Raw genomic sequence first — 24,864 nt, 5'->3', positions numbered from 1 at the left:
ACTAATGAACCGGGAGATCATGACCTGAGCTGAAGTCAGACGCTTAACCAACTGAACCAACCAGGTACCCCAGGAACAATCTTTTTTAAGATAAAATGGAAAAGATGGGGCTGGGATTCAGAAAATCGAGATTCTCTTGCCTGTTGACTATAAGACTTTGAACTATCAAATAAGAATCTAGGGTAAGTGGCACCCAAACTGTTTCTTCCCTAAGAGAGACATTTCCTTATTTGTACTGAAAATAGTACACAGCAGCTCTTTCTCTCTACCTCATAGATGATGAAAGCAAATATAAAAGTAAATATTCATGGAGCACCTGGCTGGCTTAGTTGGTAGAGCATGTGACCCTTGATCTCAAGGTTGTGAGTTCAAACCCCACGTTGGGTGTAGAGATGACTTAAAAATACAATCTTAAAAAAATAGTAAATATTCCTTGACTTTTATTAAAGTTTTAAAAGAAAATATTTTAGAAATCCAAAGTATCATGAACAATTTCAAAAATATCTAACCTGTATGAAATTCTCTTGAGCAAATGCTGAGAAACATGAATAAGATGTATAAGCTACTTTCCTCAAAGAGCTTAAAAATGAATGGGGAAAGGTGATATGTAGATTACTACAAAGCAAAATGTCTGAAGTCTGTTGCTTGCTGTCCATTCTTCACACATGTTCTTTGCAAAACATAGTTTGATCTTGCTCAGTATCCATCTCTTCCCATATGACTAGAGAAAGGTAAACCCACCTCTAGCTGACATTTAAGTCCCTATTGGCCTAAGCCAATGTTTAGTTAAAGGGTAAGCATCTGACTCAATTTTAGCCTTAAGAGATATAAAAGGATATCTGATGGAGGACTTTGGGGAAAGGTTTCTTCTTGAGGAGATACCAAAAGAGATGGTTGAGATGGTCCCTTTTTTCTTCCCATGAATATTGCCAAGTTTGGGACTGCACCTACCGCGTTGACTTGAAGGAAGCCAGCCTAAGAGCAAAGCTGACACACTGAATGATGCATGAAGTAGTCAAAATGTACCCTAAAGCATGGGTATTAAAGCATGCAGATTTCATTCCAGGCCAAGCAAAGATGAAGCAGCAGAGAAACATGGGGTTATATGTTCATAGTTGAACAAATTAGTGCCTACATATGGTTTTATACATTTTTCTTTCTTTTTTTTATGTTTATTTTTGGAAAGAGAGAGACAGAGTGCGAGCAGAGGAAGGGCAGAGAGAGGGATATACAGAATCGGAAGCAGGCTCCAGGCTCTGAGCTGTCGGCACAGAGCCCACTGCAGGGCTTGAACTCACAAACTGTGAGATCATGACCTGAGCCGAAGTTGGATGCTTAACCGACTGAGCCACCCAGGCACCTCTATAAATTTTTCAATGTATTAAAAACAGTTCAAACTTAGACACTTTGACTACAGATGAATAAGATACCAAACTCCTATGGCACTTCACTTTTCTGTCTAGAATTCTAGGATATTTGATCAAATTGGCAATTGTGGTAGCCAGCTGCCAAGATAGCCCCCCAATGATTATTAAATCCCTTATGTACGCTTTTAATAGGTAAACTTTATTTTTATTTTTTCAAGTTTGTTGATTTATTTTGAAAGAGAGAGCTCACAAGTGGGGAGGGACAGAGAGAGGGAGAGAATCGCAAGCTGGCTCCACTCTCAGTGTGGAGCCTGATGTGGGGCTCAATCCCACGACCATGAGATCATGACCTGAACAAAATCAAGTCTGTTGCTTAACCAACTGAGCCTCCCAGGCACCCCAAACTTTATTTATTTTGAGAGAGAGAGAGCCAGCGCAAGTGGGGGAGGGGGCGAGAGGGAGAGAGAGAATCCCAAGCAGGCTCCGCAATGTCAGCACAGACCCCAATGTGAGGCTCGAACCCGTGAACTGTGAGATCATGACCTGAGCTGAAATTAGGAGTGGGACACTTAACCAACTGAGCCACCCGGGCACCCCTGTACACTTTTTGTTTATTTTTTTAGTAATCTCTATATCCAATGTGTAACTGTTAACTCATGACTCTGAGATCAAGAGTTACATGCTTTCCCAATGGAGCCAGCCAGTTGCCTCCCTGGTATGTACATTTTTATGTGGATCTCTTTCATACTAAATTGGGCTGGCCTGTATAATAAGATACTGTGAAAATGATGTGTGACTTCTGATGTTAGGTCATAAAAGACATTGTGGCTTCTGCTTTGCTCTCTTAACTCACCTGCCCAGTGTGAGAAAGCTGCCATGTGTGAAGCAGTTAAGTAGCCTTATGAAGGGTCCTGGTGCAGAACTGAGGTTCCCACCAAAATCAGGCATCAACTTGCTAGAGTGAACCAACCATCTTGGAAGAATAGCCTCGAGGCCCAGACAAGTCTTTGGATGATGGCAGAGATACCCCCCACCAACTAGGACCACCCAAATAAGATGCTCCCAAATTTCTGACCTATGAATACTATGTGAGATGTTTATTGTTGTATTAAGCCAGTAAATTTGGGGTGATTTGTTATGCAGCAATAGGTAATTAATACAGTAATTCCTAAACTTTGAGGAAGAGAAAATATGATCAGAAGAGACCAGTCACAACAGACTATTATCCTTTCCTCTTTTCAATAGGTCACCTAATGTCTTTCATGAATTTAGCAGCACTTCCTATCTTTATTTTCTCAATGACACTAATCTCTAATATTTGCAGGGGCACCTGGCTGGCTCAGTTGGTAGAGCATGTGACTCTGGATCTCAGAGTTGTGAGTTTAAACCCCACGTTAAGGGTAGAGTTTACTTTATTTATTTATTTATTTATTTATTTATTTATTATTTCTTAATGTTTATTTCCTTTTGAGAGAGAGAGAGAGAGCAGGGAAGGGGCAGAGAGAGAGGGAGACACAGAATCTGAAGCAGGCTCCAGGCTCCAAGTTGTCAGGACAGATTCCAATACAGGGCTCAAACCCACAAACCATGAGATCATGAACTAAGCTGAAGTTGGACGCTCAACCTACTGAGCCACCCAGGTGCCCTTAGTTTACTTCAAAAATAAATAAATAGGAATGCCTGGGTGGCTCAGTTGGTTAAGCATCCAACTCTTTTTTTTCAGCTGAGGCCATGATCTCATGGGTTTGAGCCCTGCATGGGGCTCTGTGCTGACAGCACGAAGCCTTCTTGGGATTCTCTCCCTCTCTCTCTCTGCCCCTTCCCTGTTTGTGCACACGTGCATAGGTGTTCTCTGTCTCTCAAAATAAATAAACTTAAGAAAAAAAATAAAAAAAAAAATAAAATGAAATTATGCTATTAATTTAGTTGTTTATTTCTCCCTCCTGAATTGTATTCATTCCTGTATCTCCAGTAGTGCCTGGAACTTGCTCAACAAAATGAACAACTTAAAAGGAACAAACTGGCCTTTTTGAACTGACACTCAAGTCAGATAAGTAACCCATTGATGCTTTTTCCAAATCAAGTCTCTAGGCTAAATGATACGGAAAGACCATTTTGCAAGACTTGGGATAAATTTTAACATGTCTTAAAGAACTGGGCTTAATCTGTAAATTATGTTTTATAATAGGAAAATCTCCAGATTAAGCTAACATTGAAATTAAAACAAAAACTATAAAAGCACCTATGGAAGAACATGTAAGTATTGGAGAAGATTTTTCAGTTTGACATAATACCCAGAAGCCATGAATTCAGCAATACCAAAATGACTTCCTGCAAGTTCAAAAAACAATAACAAAATCAAAGCCAAAATTATAAAGAACCAATTTCACTAATAAATAAACATATCACACAAACCATAAAAGACCAGTCATCCATTAGAATGATGGGCAGAAGATATTAACAGTCAGTAGGCACTGTCAGTTAATGGTAAAGAAAATAAAGATGGCTGTCAAACACAAGATGCTCATCCTCATTCATAATGATAAAAGTAAAATTTTAAGAATGGCAAAATAAAACCTTTATAACATCCTGTATTATTGAGAGTGGGAAGAAATCAGTCTCATACATTGCTGTTAGGCTGTTAATTGATAGAACTTCTATGAAGGGCAACTTGGAGACATGCATGTGTATACAACATATATGATCAAAATCCACATACCCTTTGACATAGCAATTACATGTCTAGGAATTTGTCTTAAAAATATACTTGTTCACATGTGCAAAATAATATATGCAAAAATTTTATTCAGTGCAGAAGTGTTTCTAATAGCATAAGACTAGAATTTAAATATCCATCAGTGGAGGGGCACCTGGGTGGTTCAGTCAATTAAGCACCTGACTCTTGATTTCAGCTCAGGTCATGATCTCTTGATTCATGGGTTCGAGCCCTGTGTCAGGCTCTGTGATGACAGCACAGAGCTTGGGATTATGTCCCTTCTCTCACAAAAATAAACATTTATAAATAAATAAATATTCATCAGTGGAGAATGCTTAAATTATGGCTCATCCATATAATAGAACAATATATGGCTATAATGAGAATTTTAAGAAGCTCCTTATGTACTTTATAGATTAATTCCAATTTGTTAATACAAAAAAGGTGCCAAATGGTATATATGGAATGTTATTTCTTGAAAAAAAAAAGATATTTCACATACATGACATGTATGCATGTCCTTGCATGCATACACACACACACACACACACACACACACACACACAATGTATACATAAAATATCCCTCAAAATATAAATCGTAACACTAGGTACCTCTAAGGATGGAACTGTGTGGCTGGGGGACAGGGAAGGGAAGGATATTTTTCACTGTGTATCTTTTCAGTGTATATCCTTTTGAATTTTTAACTACATGAATGTTATCTACTTTTAAATAATGTAAGAAAAAAAAAAGTAAGAGGCCTGACTCAAAATGTTAAGGAATGTCTGGTGCCCTCCTTTTACAATTAATTCTTAAACTAAGAGGAGCTATGTGATTTGTCACATGTCGCATAACTAGCATGTAAGCAACACAGGATCAGAGCTTAGATTTGATTAGGCTTTCTCTTTAAAGTTGCTTAATGGCAAAAGAAACCATGTAAACACTCTCCACATAAATAAATCAAAACATTAAAAACAATTTTTTTTTTTTTTTAATGGGGCACCTGGGTGGCTCAGTTTGTTAAGCGACTGACTTCAGCTCAGGTCATGATCTTAGGGTTCATGAGTTTGAGCCCCGCAAAGGGCTCTGTGCTGACAGCTCAGAGCCTGGAGCCTGCTTCCAATTCTGTGTCTCCCTCTCTCTCTGCACCTCCCCCACTCGCTTGCTCTCTCTCAAAGATAAACATTAAAAAAAAAATCTTTTTTAATCAGAAGTTCAAAACTCTATTTTGTTGTGGGTGCAGTGAACACAGCATTAACTTGCTGGAAGAGACATGATTTGGTATCACTCTGGAGAGCAATCTGGCAGTCCTTATCAAGAAGGTTAAAAGTGTTCATAACCAGTTTGTGCATTGTTGAAAGAGTACAGAGAAGACTTGTCTTATCAAATATCAAACTTAAATACAAAAGTTTGTTTATATTTATATTGAATACAATGTGGTAGAATAGAGAAATCAATGGGACAATCCTATAAAACCCAGGAATAGACTTAAAGATTTAATGTATAATAAAGATGTTACCTCAAACTTCAAGGTGGGGAGTGGTGGTGGGTAAAAACAAATAATAAAGCTGAGACAAGCTAGTCATTACTTACAAAATAAAAGTCAGATACATAGACCCTACAGTAAATAAATTATGGATTAATTAAATGTTCAAAAGAAAAAACTACAAGAATGAGATTTGAGTAGCTACAAAAACCTGCACATCAAATTAGGACAAATATAACAAGTTAGTACCTCCAATATATAAAACCTTATGATCCATGTTGGTTGGTAGTAATGTAAAATGGTGCAGCCACTATGCAAAACAGTATAGAAGTTCCTTAAAAATTAACAATAGAGGGATGCCTGGGTGTCTCAGTCTGTTAAGCCGACTCTCGATTTGGGCTTAGGTCGTGATCTCACAATTCATGAGTTCAACTGGGCTCTGCACAGACACTGCGGAGCCTGCTTGGAATTCTCTCTCAAAATGAATAAGCTTTAAAAAAAAAGATGCAGAGGTGGGTGCCTGGGTGGGTCAGTCAGCTAAGCATCCAACTCTTGATCTTAGCTCAGGTCATGGTCTCATGGTTTGTGAGATCAAGCCCCATGTTGGCCTCTGCGCTGACAGCATGGAGCTTGCTTGGGATTCTCTCTCCCTCTTCCTCTGTCCCTCCCCTGCTGGTACCCCTACCCTTCAAAAGAAATAAATAAATAAGCTTTAAAAAAATAGGGGGGCACCTGGCTGGCTCAGTCAGTAGAACATGTGACTCTTTTCCCCCCCCTTTTTTAATGTTTATTTTTGAGAGAGAGAGAGAGTAAGTGGGGAAGGGGCAGAGAGAGGGAGACACAGAATCTGAAACAGGCTCCAGGCTCTGAGCTGTCAGCACAGAGCACGATGTGGGGCTTGAACTCACGAACCATGAGATTATGACCTGAGTTGAAGTCGGATGCTTAACCAACTGAGCCACCCAGGCACCCCAAGGAACATGGGACTGTTGATCTTGGAGTTGTGAGTTGGAGCCCCGTGTTAGGTATAGAGATTACTTAAAAAAAAAAAAAAAAAAGTCTTTAAAAACAAATACTGTAGTCCTATCTAGCAATCCCACTTCTGTGTATTTGTCCAAAAGAATTGAAATCAGAATCTCTAAGAAATGGTAGCACTTCCATCATTGCAGCACGATTCACAAGAGCTAAGATGTGGAAACAACCTAAATGTTCATCCACTAGAAGAATGGATAAATATGGCATATAGATACAATGGGATATTATTCAGCTTTAAACAAGGAAATACTGCAATGTGACATGACTAAACCTTGAGGACATTATAAGTGAAATATTCAAACACACGACAAATACTACATGATTCCATTTATGACTTATCTAAAATAGTCACTCATAGAAGCAGAGTAGAATGGTGGTTGCCAAGAACTAGGGAGAGGAGGGAAATGGGGAACTGCTAATCAAGACATAATGATCCAGATAAGCAAGACGAAAAAGTCCTAGAGATGTGCTGTACAACCCTATGCCTATAATTAAAAATACTGTATTGTAAGTTAAAAATCTGTTAAGGTAAATCTCATGTTGTGTTCTTACATAAATAGAACAATAAAATAGAAATGAAATCTTATAATCCCAACTTTTTAAATAGAAATCTTTGTAAAACATACATTTTCTACCTAATAGGAGGGAAAACAATCTTAATGGTAATGCTCATACAACACAATAGCTCCCTGGGAATTTTATTATCAATTTCCCAAAATTTTTGTGGAGAATAGTTTAAGCCATGCTTTTAAATCAAACAAATCTGAGTTCAATCCCAAACTATGACTTAAAATTGGTATCACCTGGAGCGCCTGGGTGGCTCAGCTGGTTAAGTGGCTGACTTCAGCTCAGGTCACGATCTAACGGTTCATGAGTTCAAGCCCTGCATTGGGCTCTGTGCTGACAGCTCAGGGCCCGGAGCCTGCTTCAGAATCTGTGTCTCCCTCTCACTCTGCCCCTCCCCTGCTCACACTCTCTCTCTCTCTCTAAAATAAATAAACATTAAAATTTTTTTTAAAAAATGGTGTCAACCTGAGCAAGTTATTCTTTCACCTATGAGGAAAGGAGTATCTGCCTCACAGGGCTGCTAGGATTACATGCAGTTAAACCAGATTATGTTAAATGCCTAGAACAGTGCCTGGAAATGCTCAAGAATAGCATTATCACAAAAATTCCCGTTGGAATTTTACCTACTTTAATTCTTCACTATTTTTGTTTGATCAAAGGGTAAATGACAACATAGTATTGTGAAACACAGTTCCCCACCCTCAACACCATTATTTTCACCCCAAATTTCTCATGCCAAAATCCTTTCCCTATTAATTCCCAATATAATCTCACAACCTAAAATTATTTTTTTTTTAAAGCCATTCTGCTAGAGAAGCATTATGGGACTACTTCCAGGATACAAAAAAATTCCCCCATCCTTCTAAATTAGGTTATAAATGGAGCCCTGAAATTTTTTTAAAAAATATTTTTTTGAGAGAGTGCGAGTGGGGGAAGGGGCAAAGAGAGAGGGAGACACAGAATCCGAAGCAGGCTCCAGGCTCTAAGCTGTCAGCAGAGAGCCCGATGTGGGGCTTTTGAACTCAAGGACGGTGAGATCATGACCCGAGGCGAAGTCAGACACCTACTGACTGAGCCACCCGGGAGCCCCTATGGAGCCCTGAAATTTTAAATACACCAGGTAATTCTAAGAATGAACCAAGGTTTGGAAATTATCACCTTGGGATCTCAAAACTCATTCGCTTGGGTGTTCAAAAAACAGAATTTGGAAATGGTAAAGCCATGGCCTCTGGACTGGATTCCTAACTCTACTATTTACCAGCCAGGTAGCCTTGAACAAGTTTCCTCATCTCCTCTGAGTCAGTTTTGTCATTGGTAAAACCAGGACATCTGTGCTCAACAAGGTTTTAAGAGCAAAGCACATTATCTAGCTGTGCCTAGGGCACAGTAGGACACTGATGACCCGCTCCGATACTGTAAATAGAGCTTTTAATCATAATTTTTCTCTTAGTATGACAAAAATTAAGGCTTAGTATACCAATGACACATTAATGTAAATATTCACATACTTGCCCGATGAGGACATGACCAAAAGTTGACACCATTATTGCATGCCATTTACAATTTCAGTTAGCTTTCAATTCCACAAGACAAATATAGGGCATATCTTTAAAACATGATCACTGGGATGCCAGGGTGGCTCAGTCGGTTGAGCGTCCGGCTTCGGCTCAGGTCATGATCTCACAGCTCATGAGTTCGAGCCCCGCTTCGGGCTCTGTGCTGACAGTTCAGAGCCTGGAGCCTGCTTCTACTTCTGTGTCTCCCATTCTCTGCCCCCTAACCCACTCGCATTGTCTGTCTCTCTCAAAATTTAAAAAAAAAAAAAAAAAAAAAAAAAAATCACAGACTGATCTAGAAAATAAATTTGACCACCAAGAACAGCTGGTCGGAGAGGTAAAGTTTAGGAGTTGGTAACCAAGTTTGGGGTAGGACTGTTTGGGTTCCAATCTTAACCTTCCCTAGCTGCTATTACTAAAAAAAAAAAAAAAATCAAGCTATTTGTTCAGCTGTTTCCTATTTGTTAAATTCAACAAATTATATACTAAATACCAATAATTAGCACTCAAGTACCACCCAACCCTGATACCACAGTGGTTTATAAAGCAGAATTTAAATAATGTATGTCAAGTGCTTGGTTATCTGACAAAAACAGCCACAGGTGAAGTTCTGGTCAGCAGCATCTGGAGATGGACTGATTATGTCCAAATCCTGGCTTTGCCACTTCCTACGGAGCATGCTTGGTTATTACTTAACCTGTGTGCGTGCGCCTTACCTTCCTCCAGATGCAGGATAGTACCTAGCTCACAGCATTGTTGAAAGATCACACCAATTGATACACACCAAGTACCCACAACAGTAGCCAGTACCCAGAAAAATGCTCCTGAGGCCTTGGCTATAAACACTATCACACAGCACCTGACACATAAAAAGCACTCAACCAACGGTAGCCATAAAACCTTGCCATGGACTTTTTTCAAAGCAAATAATAGTACAAAGTTTTAAAAACTGGAAATGTAAACTAAGTTTCTCTAAATACTTCAGAAACAAGACATTTAAACACTAGATTCTATAAATGATAAAGTATACTTTAATAAAAGCTTGTTATATATGAAATCAGAATGATACCTTAAAAATTTTAATGTTCACTTATTTTTGAAAGAGAGGGAGAGACAGTGTGAGCAGCGGAGGAGCAGAGAGGGAGACAGAATCTGAAGCAGGTTCCAGGCTGAGCCTTCTGTATAGAACTCACCAACCATGAGATTATGACCTGAGCCAAAGTCAGATGCTTAACCGACCTAGCCACCCAGGCACCCCTGAATATTGCTATTTTTTAAAACATAAGTGTAAATCCATGGTTTTGTGTCAGCATAATTTTTTTTATTATTTTTGAGAGAGAGTGAGTGAGTGCGAGCGGGGGAGGAGCTGAGAGAAGGGGACAGGGGATCTCAATCGGGATCTGACAGCAGACAGCCAGATGCAGGGCTTGAACTCAAGAACCATGAGACGACTGGAGCTGAAGTTGGATGCTTAACCAAATGAGTCACGCAGGTGCCCCTGTATTAGTGTAATTTCTGTAATCTAAATTCAATGTGAAAGCTAGAGTGCATATTTCCCAGAATTCTCTGTAAGTTACTTGGGGAAAAAAAACCATACTGGAGAACCCTAAAAAATCTTAAATCACCAAATAAAGATTAACCACTCATTTATGCATTTTTATTTGGTAATATTTAGATCAATACACTATAACTAAATTTTAGAGACACTGGATATCATTAGTTTGGATACATTAGTTTATTATAAAAGAGAGACATGAAAATTATTTACATGATGAAAGATTTCACAACTTCACTGGAATGGGCAGCTTCACTTCATGCCATTTCAATAATGATTTATTTCAGTCTACATACTTTCCGAGAATGTCACCATCTCTAAATAAGAAATAATCCTGCAAATAAAGAAAACCATTAGTTAAGAAAACTAATAACAAATACTTAACTTATAGGAAATATTAAATTTACACACCTTGTCATCTAGAACTACTTTGGTGCCTCCATATTCTGGGAGAAGAACTTTATCTCCAACTTTCACACTGACTGGTTGGATCTCTCCACCCTTAAGAAAATAAGGATATTTATTAGTAAAGACATCTAGATCACCAAAAACTTACACCTAACTTTTATTAATCAAATGTGCTCATTCAAATCAAGTGTTAAAAAAGGACTTAGTGGCCAAGTGATATGATTTACATTATAATCGTAGTTCACTCAAAAATATCACTGTAGAATTACACTTTGAAATAATGCATACCTGGAGCTTACACCAAAACCTGCTTTCAGTGTAAAGTTCAACGAGTTATACTGGAAAGCTAACTTAAGCTAATTTTTTAACTATTAAATATTAACTTCTAGACTATATAAATCAGTTTTTAAGACCAGATATACAGATGTCATGTTTTAACTTCTTCCAACACAAAAATTCAAGAGGAGTTTCCAGAATTTGGAACATATACTTCTTTTGTGACTCAATATCCTCTTCATTAAAGTAAAAATTTAAGAAGAGACTGCAGCATAGTGCCCACTCCCCAGAGACTTCCTATTCCTGACTCTGGGACAGCTGTTCCTAGAGCTTTCTTAGGGGCAACTGGAACAATGAATGCAATTAATGTATTTGACCCCAAAGGCATTTATTGTGTATTCTGGCTGACTTTCAGGTCTGAGGTCTAACCTGTTACTGGAGAATGACTATTAAGGCTAGATCCAACCAGTTCTTTTCGAAAGTATGCCAACTAAGGCCAAAAATGGTTAAAAAGATTAGGGCAATTACAGCGTTAGAGGTTAGATCGAGAGTTTAAATTTCCCCTCAACTAGTCAAAGAACCCACAGATCATCTTGAGGAATTTTTTGTTTTAATCAAAATTTAGAATTTAAAGAAAACACTGGTCATACTCAGCTACCAAATGGCTACTGATTTTAATACTCTGGAACTCTTCCATCCTACAAAATAAGCAACTTTATTTTACATAATCATTTTCGTTAAAAGCGGCATATCAGACATGACTGAATTAGGGAACAATCTTGAAGAAAACACAAAGCTATTTAATAAGAGACTACCTTTAATAACCACCAAGTATTTCTTTTTTCTCCTCCATACAAAACTAGTTTCACTTTAGTCCCATTTACCTTTCCTTTAGAGCCTGATCCAACAGCTACTACTGTTGCTTGCAAAACTTTTCCTTGCGATTTTTCTGGAAGCATAATGCCTCCTTTGGTTACAGTTTCGGCTGCACTCCTTTCAACTAAAACTCGGTCAAAGAGAGGAAGAAACTTCCTAAACGCTTGTCCTGCCTGTAAGAAAAGGAGTATAAAGTTTAAAAACAAAAGCAGTATGTGATTATGTTCGACGCGTTACACATCAAAAAGCACGTGTGGCTTTCAAAATTAACGCCAAAACTCCAATTATTCGTTCAAGAAAACCATTTGAATGTTTTGCTCTACCTGCCGAGTTTAATTTCCATTCCGTGTGTGTTAGGGGGGTCGTTGCTGCTTCTCCGGTCAGCAGACAGCTTTAAGAGTAAACCTAGTTTATCCCAAGGTCAAATATTTTCCTACCTCAATTGTTCTGGAAAATTTCACAGAACTCAAGTCAACCCCTTTGCCTGGAGCCACGCTTTTCAAGATACTACACACCCACAAAGATCTCGCAGAAGTGGGTCCGCAGCTGCGCGTGAGTCCGGGTTCCCGCCCCCAGGCCCACAAGCATGCGGGGTACACGCGTGCAGAGCCCTTGGCAAATAAAAGGGGTTAGTGGGCCTCGCCTCTCCAGGGTTACTGCGGGCGCGGGTCACTGAGTGACCCCTACCCCTCCCGGTAGGCCTGCAAAGAAGCACCCGGGTACCCGAGCGCTATAAGCAGAGAAGTCCTCTTCGTCCTCCAGGCCACGCGAGACTCACCATGACTCTGGACACCGCAGTTCCTGCTCTGCTCTGGAGCTGCCGCCGCCGCCGCAAGGAGACCCGCAGTCCGACCCCCGGGCCACGTGAACGTGGGAAAAGGCCTCCCAACGCGCAGGCGCGCTTGCTCCCGCCCCCCGCTCCTCCCCGCAAGGGAGGGTGGCTGCACCAGCGCGCCGCGCGATTCGTCCCGAGAGTTGTGCGCCGGCCACTGACGCGAAGACGGGGAGGCGGAAGAAGAGAGGAGTTCTTTCTAGGCTTTTCTAGGCCGCCTGCCGGGGTGAAAGTACTAGCTCTTCGCCCCTCTCCCGGAAATGACGCGTTCTGAACCTTGACCCACAGAGAGCGCAGCGCTTCCCGGAAAGTTCTCGAACCGAGTACAGCCCGGGAACTAGCCTAAGCCGGACTGGGAGGGCTGAGCTCACTTGCCTGGCCCTGCGCGGGTAGGGAGGGGCGGAGCCGGGCGCGGTGACTGCCGATTGCGGGGCCCCGGTGGAGGGGAAGGGGTGGGCGCAGCCCGCGCACGCGGTGCCGCGGGGCGGGGGGAAGCGGCGGAGGGAGGGGACACGGGCTCTTTGCCGTGTGCGCCGTGCACTCTGTCCCTCACTCGCCTCCGACGGCCTGCCTCATCGTCCGCACGCCCTGCCGCTGCCCCGCAGGTATACGGCCGCCCCGCGCCGCCTCTCCCAGACGCCTGGGACCTGGGAGCCGGGCCTTTCCCCGTCCGCTGCGGTCCTGCCTGATTGAGCCGGAAGGGGAGAGCCAGGGCTTCCCTACGGCGCCGCAGGCCCGGACCCGCCGGGCCAGGCCTTACGGGTCCATGTCGGTGTCCATCACGTGCGGCGTGGATTGCTGGCCCGGGCAGGGCGCAGGGGGGAGGGCTTGCCCGGTAGTTTGTATGCAATCGGGGGCGTATATTCACGTGGGCTCTCGTTGCAGCCCTGTCCTGATCGACTGTAGGGCCCCCGGGAGGGTGGTCGCAGCCGCCTGGGAACCGCTTTTGGCCCCGTGGGCAGCTGGGGTACGGCATCTCCACCCTTGACCTTGCTGAGGGCGTCCTAAAAACAGACACGTGGGGTTGGGCGTAGAGAGCCGGGCCTTGGCCCCCAGCATCGCGGCCCTGCGGATAGTTTGATACATTAGCCCTGAGTTGATACAAAGACTCCTGTTACTAAACGGATTTTTGCACCGTCCGGAATATTTTTTTTCCCTTGGTCATTCTGGTTTGTAACTTACCCCTTCCTGCAGATTTGGTTTTTTTAGGAGCATTTTTGGAGTGGATTTGCCCAGGAGGCTATTTTAGCGGTGAAAGATTAACTCGTTTTTAGCGGCTGGGGTAGGTGGCCGTGGGGATTCACTGACATGGTGTACTTCGTGCTAGTTCTCTAGGTTAGGCGTGGGAGCGGCCTCTTCAAGCTTGCGTTAGTAGCTGGTGTTTGAACCTATGTTAACGTGGGCCGCGTGTAGGGCAGGGATCAATACAGCTTATATCTAACATTTCTTGTTTTGTGGTGTACAGGTGTCATGTTTGTGCTGTGCTGTAATGCACCACGGATAGTGCTAGTATAAATGTACTGATAATCTGATTGTTTTCCACCCAACAGAAATGCTTCGATTACCCGCAGTACTTCGCCAAATTAGGCCAGTGTCCAGGGCACTGGCTCCTCATCTTACTCGGGCCTATGCCAAAGATGTCAAATTTGGTGCAGATGCCCGAGCCTTAATGCTTCAAGGTGTAGACCTTTTAGCTGATGCTGTAGCTGTTACTATGGGGCCAAAGGTATCAATATTTTTATTTTATTGTGTTATAATTTATAGCATTCTGAATTAAGGAATAATATTTTAATGATGTCACATAGACAGTAAATACTTTAGTCTCCATTGTTGAGAAATCCCAGTTTACATAAAAGAGTTCCAAATTACCGCTTAATCTTTTTTTTTTTAACTTGATTTAACGGTCTTAAAGCTTAAATTTTTTTTTCAAATTCGGGAAACTTTATTTCATATGATGTGTGATGTAATCCAGTGGTAACTCACAACTCAAGGTGGGTTCCTAAACGGAAAGTAGAATTAATTTTGCTTGCCTGCTTAAGTTTTGGATTTTTTCCCAGTAGTTAGTATCAAATATTGACGTTAGTGTGTAACTTAGCTCCAGTAATACCTCAAGTATGTGTTTGTAGGTACTAGTTTTACTTTTCTGCTGTTCATTGTCTTCCAAAGCACATTTAAAATGTTAAATCTTCTTTAACTTAAAGAGGTTGGTGAGGAGTAAAAACATAACTTGAGGCTTTTGAAGATGATGCACAAGTGTAGTGATGCGTGATTTCAGGTTAACGGTTCCAGTATCAAAGTAGTCATACGTACTATATAAAATATGGCATTTGCCTGCCTCACAAGTAGCACCTTTAATTCAAATCTAGAAGCTGCCAGTACTGTTTGTACTGTGTTTGAGATTTAACATTGAACCAGCCTTGGAAGAGTGAACTGTATGTGTCTTGCTGCTAGTATTTTAGTAACTAAATTTTAAAGCAAGTTTAAAAATAAGTTTCACATTATTTTCAAAGACAGCAGGCACCAGACAAAACTATAAATTATGTGAAGAGTATTCTGACATTTTATTATCTACCAAATTGATTTGGTTTATCTTGTGTTTTTGTTTTTTTATGAGATAACATCTTTCAGTCTAGGATCTATATCTTCCATAAAAGATCATCCAAAGTTATACACTTGGCAACAGAGAGGTCATTTTGTCTGTAACCTAAGAACACTGATGAACCTGCCTTTGAAATTACATGCTGCAGATCTGATTAAATAATGACAGTTTGTGTTGAGGCTTTCACGTAACTACTTTTTTATTAAAAGTTCCTGTTTTACGCTAAATAGTACTTAGAGAGTATGTGATTCTGTCACTTTTTTTTTTCTCTGCAATTCTAGGGAAGAACAGTGATTATTGAACAGAGTTGGGGCAGTCCCAAAGTAACAAAAGACGGTGTGACTGTTGCAAAGTCAATTGATTTAAAAGATAAATATAAAAATATTGGCGCTAAACTTGTTCAAGACGTTGCCAATAACACAAATGAAGAGGCTGGAGATGGCACCACTACTGCTACTGTCCTGGCACGCTCTATTGCCAAGGAAGGCTTCGAGAAGATTAGCAAAGGTGCTAATCCAGTGGAAATCAGGAGAGGTAGGAATGTCTTCATTGTCACCACAGTGTTTTGAAGTGTCTTAGAAAGTTGATTCTTATTTCTTCTTTCTCTTAAAAACAATCTTACATGGAGTTTTTCTTCAGCAAATAGCAATTGGATGCCTGGCTTATGTGATGGGTACTATGCTAGGCATTGAGAGAAATAGGACTAAGACATTCTTTGTTGTCCTTCCCTTCCCTGTGTCTAGAGACCCCCCAAACCCCCTCTTCCCCCCGCCACCCAAAGGAACAGTTTGGTGGAAGATACAGCATGTTCTGTATACCTTGAAGATAGTAAACTTGTGGGGATTAGAGCAGGGAAAGAGTATTAAACAGTTTTGCTATTTTACAGAGTAGGGCTAAACAAACTATACCATTCATCCAGGACGTCAAATTTAGTGTGTGTGTATACATAAAAGCAGGATTTTGTTTTGTTTTGTTTTTGCCTGTTAACAGCACATAATGCATTATTGGTCTTCATTTTGTTCATTATTGCTTGCTTTGGGAAACTAGGCCACCATTTAAAGATCTCCTTAGCATGAGCTTCATGGTGATACAAACTTAAGTCCTGTCACTGCTGTTAATTAGCTGTGTACTAAAACTTGATTTTTTGTATCTTGAAAATGTAACTGCTGGGGCGCCTGGGTGGCTTGGTTGGTTAAGCGTCCGACTTCGGCTCAGGTCATGATCTCACGGTCTGTGAGTTCGAGCCCCACGTTGGACTCTGTGCTGACAGCTCAGAGCCTGGAGCCTGTTTCAGATTCTGTGTCTCCCTCTCTCTCTGACCCTCCCTGTTCATGCTCTGTCTCTCTCTGTCTCAAAAATAAATAAACGTTAAAAAAAAAAAATTAAAAAAAAAAAAAAAAGAAAATGTAACTGCTGCTTATCTATAGGGTGTGTTACTGTCCAAATTAGAGAAGACTTGAGAGTAAAGTGGGGTGCCATTAACAATTTTGTCAGAATTGGCATCCCAGCACACTGATGTATCAGCATCCCATCTATTTCAGTGTTTAAGGTACAAATAAATGTTTCATTAAAAGCAGTTTGAATGTAAATCATGGACAAATGTTAATTGAGTTTATTAAAATTACTTCCCTGAAAAAGTGATTACTACATGCCTTTCTTTGGATTTATTTCTTGAAGTTACCCTTTATCAAAATAAAGGGAAGAGCCAGCACTCATCCCAGTTGAACAAAATGAGGTTCTCATAAATCCATACTGTGCTGCCGTTGACTATTAAATATTTTATTTATAATTACATATTAAAGGAGGAGATTTCAGATATTAAAACCTGTAGGGGTATAGAGGTCCTGGGTGGCTCAGTCGGTTAAGCATCTGACTCTTGGTTTTGGCTCACAGTTTGTGAGATCAAGCCCCAAGTCGGGCTCTGCTGACACTGCAGAGCCTACTTGGGATTCTCTCTCAAAATTAAAAACAACCTGTAGGGGCATAATCCCTTATTTTCAATTGAGAGAAATGTTGGGTGACCCTGTTGGAAACATGCAGCATGATTGGACTGGGAATAGTTTACACAGAATGAGTTGAATGGTGAGATTCTTGAAATTATACACCATAGTTTTTTTTTCCTTAGTACAGTTTTCAGAATAATTTTGACCTGGTTCTTCATTTATCAGACTTCCTGTTTGAGTGTGCACCATCCAACTCCATGTGATTAGGAGAAGTGCCAGCACAGTATTGTTTAGGCTGTATTAACACATTAAAGCATTTAATATGAATTGGAATTTTTACTTGACAAGGAACCATGAGAGAATAAGCATTGTTAATGGCATTTATTCTTAAATCAGGTGTGATGTTAGCTGTTGATGCTGTAATTGCTGAACTTAAGAAGCAGTCTAAACCTGTGACAACCCCTGAAGAAATTGCTCAGGTAAGGAGTTGTCATATTTTACAATAAACATGTGATTTTATTCCGTAATCACATACCAGTGTTAGAATAACAACACTAACCAGTCACTAACATTGAAAGCATTTTTCTTACTGCCAAATAACATTTGAAAATAATGCAGTGACCATAGCTGGAGTCTTAGTGGGCTGTCACTTTAGTTCTACATGGCTCTGAGTAAAACTCATTTTTTTTGTATGGAAAACGTTCTTTAGTCATTTGTCAAAAGGTACATAGTTTTTGTCATGTTAGAATATTATCACTTTTTTTCGGGGTGTGGGGGGAGTCTTTTTTTTTAAGAGTAGTTGTATGTTTGTCATATCTTTTAAAAACAATGTGGCCAAATGATAATTGAAAACAGAACCAACACTTCCTTAGAACTGTTAGACTGTATCTCCCACACACACTATCAATTTGGAAGTTAGTAGGAAAAGGAAAGGGAGTTGATTGAGAACACTGGCCTTAACTTTTTAACTTGGAAGAGTAACTTGATTGTTTTAGGTTGCTACCATTTCTGCAAATGGAGATAAAGAAATTGGCAACATCATTTCTGATGCAATGAAAAAGGTTGGAAGGAAAGGTGTCATCACAGTAAAGGCAAGTGTGATTTTTTTTTTTTTGATGTTTGTTTATTTTTGAGACAGAGACAGAGCATGAATGGGGGAGGGTCAGAGAGAGGGAGACACGGAATCTGAAACAGGCGCCAGGGTTTCAGATGTGGGGCTCGAACTCACAGACCGTGAGATCATGACCTGAGCCGAAGTCGGCCGCTTAACCAACTGAGCCACCCAGGCGCCCCAAGTGTGTTTTTTATGATAGCTTGGTATGGGTTGTCTGGTGATCAAAACAGTTTTCCAAATAAAACATTCAAACTGTGTGTTGCATATATATATAACACATTGAATATAAAAATTCAGATATGTATTTTTGAAGTTTTTGCAGAATTGGGAGTTGGATGTCCTGGGGCATTTGCATAGTTCTGCCTGGATCCTTTATGATCAATGGGGTCTCCTAATCTGGTCCATAATTAAAAATTTTTGTGTTTCTTTAATGAAATTCGTACAACTAATTGTTTGATTTGTTATAGGATGGAAAAACACTAAATGATGAATTAGAAATTATTGAAGGCATGAAATTTGATCGAGGTTATATTTCTCCATACTTTATTAATACATCAAAAGGTAAGAGCAAGTCAGTAAATAAAAAAAAATAGAGCTTGTCATGTGTCGAACTATAAGCATTAGGCCATACTTCTAAGAAAATAAATTTATGTATTCCAAAAGTTACTGTAAATGACAAATGAAAGGGGAAAAACATGAACTCAGTAGTCACTTGAAATGTACTGAAATTGGGTTATAGCTTTTTCATTTAAAGAAATTGCAGTTATTTCAAAATATTGTTAATGTTTTAACATTGATTTAAAATGTTTTTTGTTTTTGCAGGGCAGAAATGTGAATTCCAAGATGCCTACGTTCTGTTGAGTGAAAAGAAAATTTCTAGTGTCCAGTCCATTGTACCTGCTCTTGAAATTGCCAATGCTCACCGTAAGCCCTTGGTCATAATTGCTGAAGATGTTGATGGAGAAGCTCTGAGTACACTTGTTCTGAATAGGTAATAGGCAGTGGTGTTTGGTTTACATTTTCAGATGAAAGGCAATTTTTTGTATTGATGTTTGAAATCTCTATTATGTATCCTCACATTGAACCACTTGTGTTTGTATTTAGAGTTATGTGTGATACAGGTGTGCTTCATGAACTCTTGGTCCAGTTATAATGGTTCTTTGTATTTGAATGGGTTCTATGTGAAAATCCATAGTATTTGTGCAACTTTCTCATAAGATAGCCTAATTTTGTATGGTGTCCATTTTTTATTATGAACGTTTACAGTTGCTTGGAAGAAATGACTAAGTTTTTTTATCTGGAAAAATATTTTCACAATTACAATTTTGAATGAGAAGTAAACTATCATTTTCTAAGCCTTAGATCAGAGTGTATTTAGCTATCAGCATTTTACATAATCTGTTAAAAGAAAAAATTAATAGGCTGAAATAAATTGTTACTCAATCTAAGATAAGTTGAGGTTAAGATAATTTTTTTTTAATCTATAATGTATTACTTTTGACTTTAAGGCAGGTGCTTAATGCTATAAACAGAATCTTAGGGCATTAAAAAAAAATAAGTAATCTCTACAGCCAACGTAGGGTTCGAACTCACAACCCCAAGACCAAGAGTTACATGCTCTTCCAACTGAGCCAGCTAGGCGCTCCTTAGGACATCATTAAAATGTGCTCCTAATCCTGGAATTGAGGATATTAAATAAATATTTATTTATTTATTATTAAATATTTAAATATTAAAAGTAATATTTCCAATTTTATTATAATGGAAATGCACAAATGAAACAGGTATGTAGGAGAGTTACATGGCTTGACCCAAAAGCTCTGAGTGAGTTTATTTATCCTGGAATGTTTGTTAGCTTGGATTTGCTTTTTGGGATCTGAAAAGTCTTATTGTAGGATTTAAAACCAAAATAAAAAAACAATAGACCTACAGAGTTTCACTGAGCCATTTTACTGGTAGCTATAAAGTTGGGTGTCTGATTTTCTTGGCATATTATCAGAGTTTACCCCTCTGATTTTTATTTGGCTCTAATAGACCAGTTTTGTTTTAGTGTCCATATATTCCTTCTGTTTCACTATCTGGTCTCAAGTGGACATTTCTTTGATTATATATTCCAGGCATTCAGTATCTGATAAAATTGCAGGTGAGCTTAATGTTATTATCGGTAATACTTACATTTATGAAGGAACCAGATTAAGAACACTGCTTGCTCAAATGTAACTGTAGTAGTAACTTGATTACTACTAAATGGAACCCATAGAGCAGTAGTAAATGCTCATTAGATCCCCAAATTTAATATTTAAATATTTTAAAATTAAAATTTAACTCTTCTGATTTTTGAAAATTATAAAATATTTATCACTATGTCATAGTTAAAGGTGTTTTGCTTATGATAATATTTTTGTTCCTGGGTCTAGTTTAACTGGAAAGTAAGGTCAGTTTATTACGAAGGTGATTGGATATTGGCAAATACGGATGAATGGAAAGTTGCCCTTTCCTGTCTTAATTTGACCAAAAGTTGTAAGAAAGCCAAAAATTGTAAAAAGTGTGGTTTCCAGGGGCGCCTGGGTGGCTCCATCTGTTGAGTGTCTGACTTCAGCTCAGGTCATGATCTCACAGTTTGTGGGTTTGAGCCCTCCATTGGGCTCTGCATTGACAGCTGGAAGCCTGGAGCCTGCTTCAGATTCTCTCCCTCTCTTTCTGCCCCTCCCCTGTTTGCATGCTCTCTCTCAAAATAAAAAAAGTATGTTTCCTAAGTAATCATAGTACTTAGAACTTAAGAACTAGATAAGCATTTTTAAATTTAAATCTGATTTTTATTAACTGTTCTTAACAGGCTGAAAGTTGGTCTTCAGGTTGTAGCCGTCAAAGCTCCAGGTTTTGGTGACAATAGAAAGAACCAGCTTAAAGATATGGCTATTGCTACTGGTGGTGCAGTAAGTAAAATAAATGTGATGTTGGTTTACTGAATGTTTTATACTTCCAGGTCTGAAGTTTATTACAGGTAAATTTTACATTTTTCACGGTCAGATATTATCTAAACTATTAATTTGTGTTTATGTTGGACGTTTAGGAGGTATAGGTTGGATTAAGTACTGCTAAGGTCCCCTGTCTAACTTACCATGAGTCTAGCCCAAGAATAGGGTTATTTGACTAATTTGTTTTTTTGTTTTTTAATTTTTTTTTTAATGTTTATTTTTGAGAGAGAGACAGAATGCGAGTGGGTTGGGACAGAGAGAGAGGGAGACACAGAATCTGAAACAGGCTCCAGGCTCTGAGCTGTCAGCACAGAGCCCGACACGGGGCTCAAACTCACAAGCTGCGAGATCATGACCTGAGCTGAAGTCGGATGCTCAGCTGACTGAGACACCCAGGCACCCCAAGACTAATTTGTTTCTAAGAATATTGGCTGGGTGGCTCAGTCAGTTAAGCATCCGACTTCGGCTCAGGTCGTGATACGGCTCGTGAGTTCAAGCCCTGGGTCGGGCTCTGTGCTGACAGCTCAGAGCCTGGAGCCTGCTTCAGATTCTGTGTCTCCCTCTCTTCTCTCTGCCCCTTCCCTCCCTCTCTCTTGCTCTCTCTCTCAAAAACAGTAAAAAAAAATTTTTTTAATAAAATAAAATATTGTAGAAACCACATAGGATTTAAGAGTTTAGGCCTAAGGTCCAGTCCCGATACCACCAAAAATATGACCTTTGAGGAGTTGTTTGAGTTTATACTTTCCTCAAATAAAGCTAATGTTAATTTGATTAACTGAGAAGTTGGAAATGCAGTGGGAAACTCGATCAAGTCTTCTCTGGACTAGTCATAATCTTAAAATCTCATGTTTCAAAGAAATACAGTATTGTAAGATGTTTTTCTCATCAAAACACCCATGTGATGTATTACTGACAGACTTGGTACAGTGAAAAACTAAGCTGCAAGTGGTTCATTTTTAAATGTTTTTGTAGGTGTTCGGAGAAGAAGGGTTGACTCTAAATCTTGAAGATGTTCAGCCTCATGACTTAGGAAAAGTTGGAGAAGTCATTGTGACCAAAGATGATGCCATGCTCTTAAAAGGAAAAGGTGACAAGGCTCAAATTGAAAAACGTATCCAAGAAATCATTGAACAGTTAGATATCACAACTAGTGAATATGAAAAGGAAAAACTGAATGAACGTCTGGCAAAACTCTCAGATGGAGTAGCTGTGCTGAAGGTAAGATTCGTTGTTGTAAATGAGCTTCCTAGGTTCAGAGCTCAAGAATGATTTTGTTTCTGTGGTATTCCCCACTAGGGCCATGTAACTAAAATGTTTGGGGAAATAACTTCATCATGGAGATATATATTATACAAAATTTCTTTGTTGGAATATTCTTTCCTTAAAACCAAGATGTTTTGTTAAAGATCAGGCTGACGTTGGACTGATGTAGGACACTGTACTCACCCTATTAGCTATTTAGTCATGCAGTCACTTTTAACAAGTAGGCAACCTTTTTTACATGGTCTTTTTTTTGGTGTTTTTTGTTTGTTTTTTAAGTAAACCCATTGCAGAGCACCTACGTGGCTCAGTTAAGCGTCTGACTCTTGGTTTCAGCTCAGATCATGATCTCACGGTTTGAGTTCAAGCCCCACATTCAGTTCCGTACTGACAGTGCAGAGCCCGCTTAGGACTCTCTCCCTCTTACTCTGCGCCTCTCCCACATGCCCTCTGCGTGTGTGTGTGTCTCTCTCTCTCTCGCTGTCTCTCGCTCGCTCTCTCTCAAAAGTAAATAAAAAAATCCAGTGCTTTTTAATGACTCTTGCCAGCCAGCATCTTGAATCAGAGAAGCCCATACTAACTGGAATTCTTTTATTCTTAGGTTGGTGGCACAAGTGATGTTGAAGTGAATGAAAAAAAAGACAGAGTTACAGATGCCCTCAATGCTACCCGAGCTGCTGTTGAAGAAGGCATTGTTCTGGGAGGGGGTTGTGCCCTGCTTCGGTGCATTCCAGCCTTGGATTCAATAACTCCAGCTAATGAAGATCAAAAAATTGGTAAAACTGCCTTACAAATGAGTTTATTTGCAGCGTGATTTTAGTCTGCTATAATAATATTGTTGCCCATCAAATAGAACAATAAATCACAAAACAATTACCAGTATAACAAAGGAAGAATAACACTAATAATCGGAGGACAGATGAAAGATGAAATCACATCTCTTGGGGGGGAATGATTTGACCTGTGGAATTTCCCAGTTGGGTTTTCCCTGTATCAAATTGTGTTGTAATTTTTACAAAAGAAAGAATGAAACCAAATTTGCTAAAACTTGTTTTCTTTAGGTATAGAAATCATTAAGAGATCACTCAAAATTCCTGCAATGACCATTGCTAAGAATGCAGGTGTTGAAGGATCATTGATAGTTGAGAAAATTATGCAGAGTTCCTCAGAAGTTGGTTATGATGCTATGCTTGGAGATTTTGTGAATATGGTAGAAAAGGGAATCATTGATCCAACTAAGGTAAATGGTTGGCCATTTTCTAAAAATTCTTTCAAGAATCTTCTGTTAAGTCTTATTTTTTACTAAGGATAAAGGTAATATTTTATCAAACTTTTTCCTTAGGTTGTAAGAACTGCTTTATTGGATGCTGCTGGAGTGGCCTCTCTGTTAACTACAGCAGAAGTTGTAGTCACCGAAATTCCTAAGGAAGAGAAGGACCCCGGAATGGGTGGAATGGGAGGAATGGGAGGTGGTATGGGAGGTGGCATGTTCTAATTCCTAGAATAGCGCTTTACCATTGTTAATGAACTGTGAGAGGAAGCTCAAGGCAGTGCTCCTCAAGAATAACTTCAGAGAAGTCAGTTGAAGGAAATGACTGAAGAAAAGGCTGGCTGATGTTTAAGAAAATCACTATAACCATCAGTTACTGGTTTCAGTTGACAACATATAATGGTTTACTGCTGTCATTGTCCATGCCTACAGATAATTTATTTTGTATTTTTGAATAAAAAGACATTTGTACATTCCTGATAACCGAATGCAAGAGCCATGTACCAATGTACTGCTTTCAACTTAAATCACTGAGGCATTTTTACTATTATTCTGTTAAAATCAGGATTTTAGTGCTTGCCATCACCAGATGAAAAGTTAAGAAGCAGCCTTTCTGTGGAGAGTAAGAATAATTGTGTACAAAGTAGAGAAATATCCAATTATGTGACAACCTTTGTGTAATAAAAATTTGTTTAAACTTAATTGTGTTAGCTTTTCTGTGACCTAGAAGATAAGAGAAATTGAAAGCCAATAGACAAAGAGGGGTAGGGGTAGGATTTGGTACAAGTGTGTAAAACATTTCTGCATATAGTATATTTCCATTTCTCTTTGCTACAATTATATTACTATGTAGATAATGAAATTTTAATATTTTTTATTTCTTTTTGAAAGGCAGAGAGGGAGACACAATCTGAAGTAGGCTCCAGGCTCTGAGCTGTCCACACACAGCTCCACTCCAGGCTCGAATCCATGAATGGTGAGGTCATGGACTGAGCCATTTAGGCACCCTATGGTAATGGAAATTTT

General features: G+C 39.5%; 2 protein-coding genes across 3 annotated transcripts in view; one reads left to right on the top strand and one right to left on the bottom strand.

The window, feature by feature from the left end:
• The window catches only part of LOC115520178 (MOB-like protein phocein), a 44,536-nt gene extending 31,833 nt beyond the window's left edge, over nt 1-12,703 (bottom strand). Inside the window, exons 1-2 of the mRNA XM_030324305.1 lie at nt 12,621-12,703; nt 11,851-12,015 (exon numbers count right to left, since the gene is read on the bottom strand). Of these exons, the coding sequence (XP_030180165.1) occupies nt 11,851-12,015; nt 12,621-12,623 (168 nt within the window). The 5' untranslated portion in view covers nt 12,624-12,703. The remainder of the gene's footprint in view (nt 1-11,850; nt 12,016-12,620) is intronic.
• Nucleotides 12,704-12,762: 59 nt separating this feature from the next.
• On the top strand, nt 12,763-24,540 carry HSPD1 (heat shock protein family D (Hsp60) member 1). 2 transcript variants are annotated; one of them, XM_030324303.2, is made up of 12 exons: nt 12,763-13,063; nt 14,225-14,400; nt 15,555-15,807; nt 17,613-17,695; nt 18,212-18,307; nt 18,798-18,891; nt 19,153-19,321; nt 21,167-21,266; nt 22,281-22,526; nt 23,170-23,344; nt 23,630-23,808; nt 23,911-24,540. In XM_030324303.2, the coding sequence occupies exons 2-12, from the start codon at nt 14,227-14,229 to the stop codon at nt 24,061-24,063; spliced, it is 1,722 nt and encodes a 573-aa protein (XP_030180163.1). In that variant the 5' UTR covers nt 12,763-13,063; nt 14,225-14,226; the 3' UTR covers nt 24,064-24,540. The 2 variants fall into 2 exon arrangements, with proteins under 2 accessions (XP_030180163.1, XP_030180162.1); XM_030324302.2 differs by lacking the exon at nt 12,763-13,063 and adding an exon at nt 13,162-13,279.
• Nucleotides 24,541-24,864: the final 324 nt, after the last annotated feature.

This window comes from Lynx canadensis, chromosome C1, assembly GCF_007474595.2.
Source record: "Lynx canadensis isolate LIC74 chromosome C1, mLynCan4.pri.v2, whole genome shotgun sequence".
NCBI classification, from domain to species: Eukaryota; Metazoa; Chordata; class Mammalia; order Carnivora; family Felidae; genus Lynx; species Lynx canadensis.
Note: the sequence above shows the minus strand (reverse complement) of the source record. Positions and strands in the feature narration are given on the sequence as shown.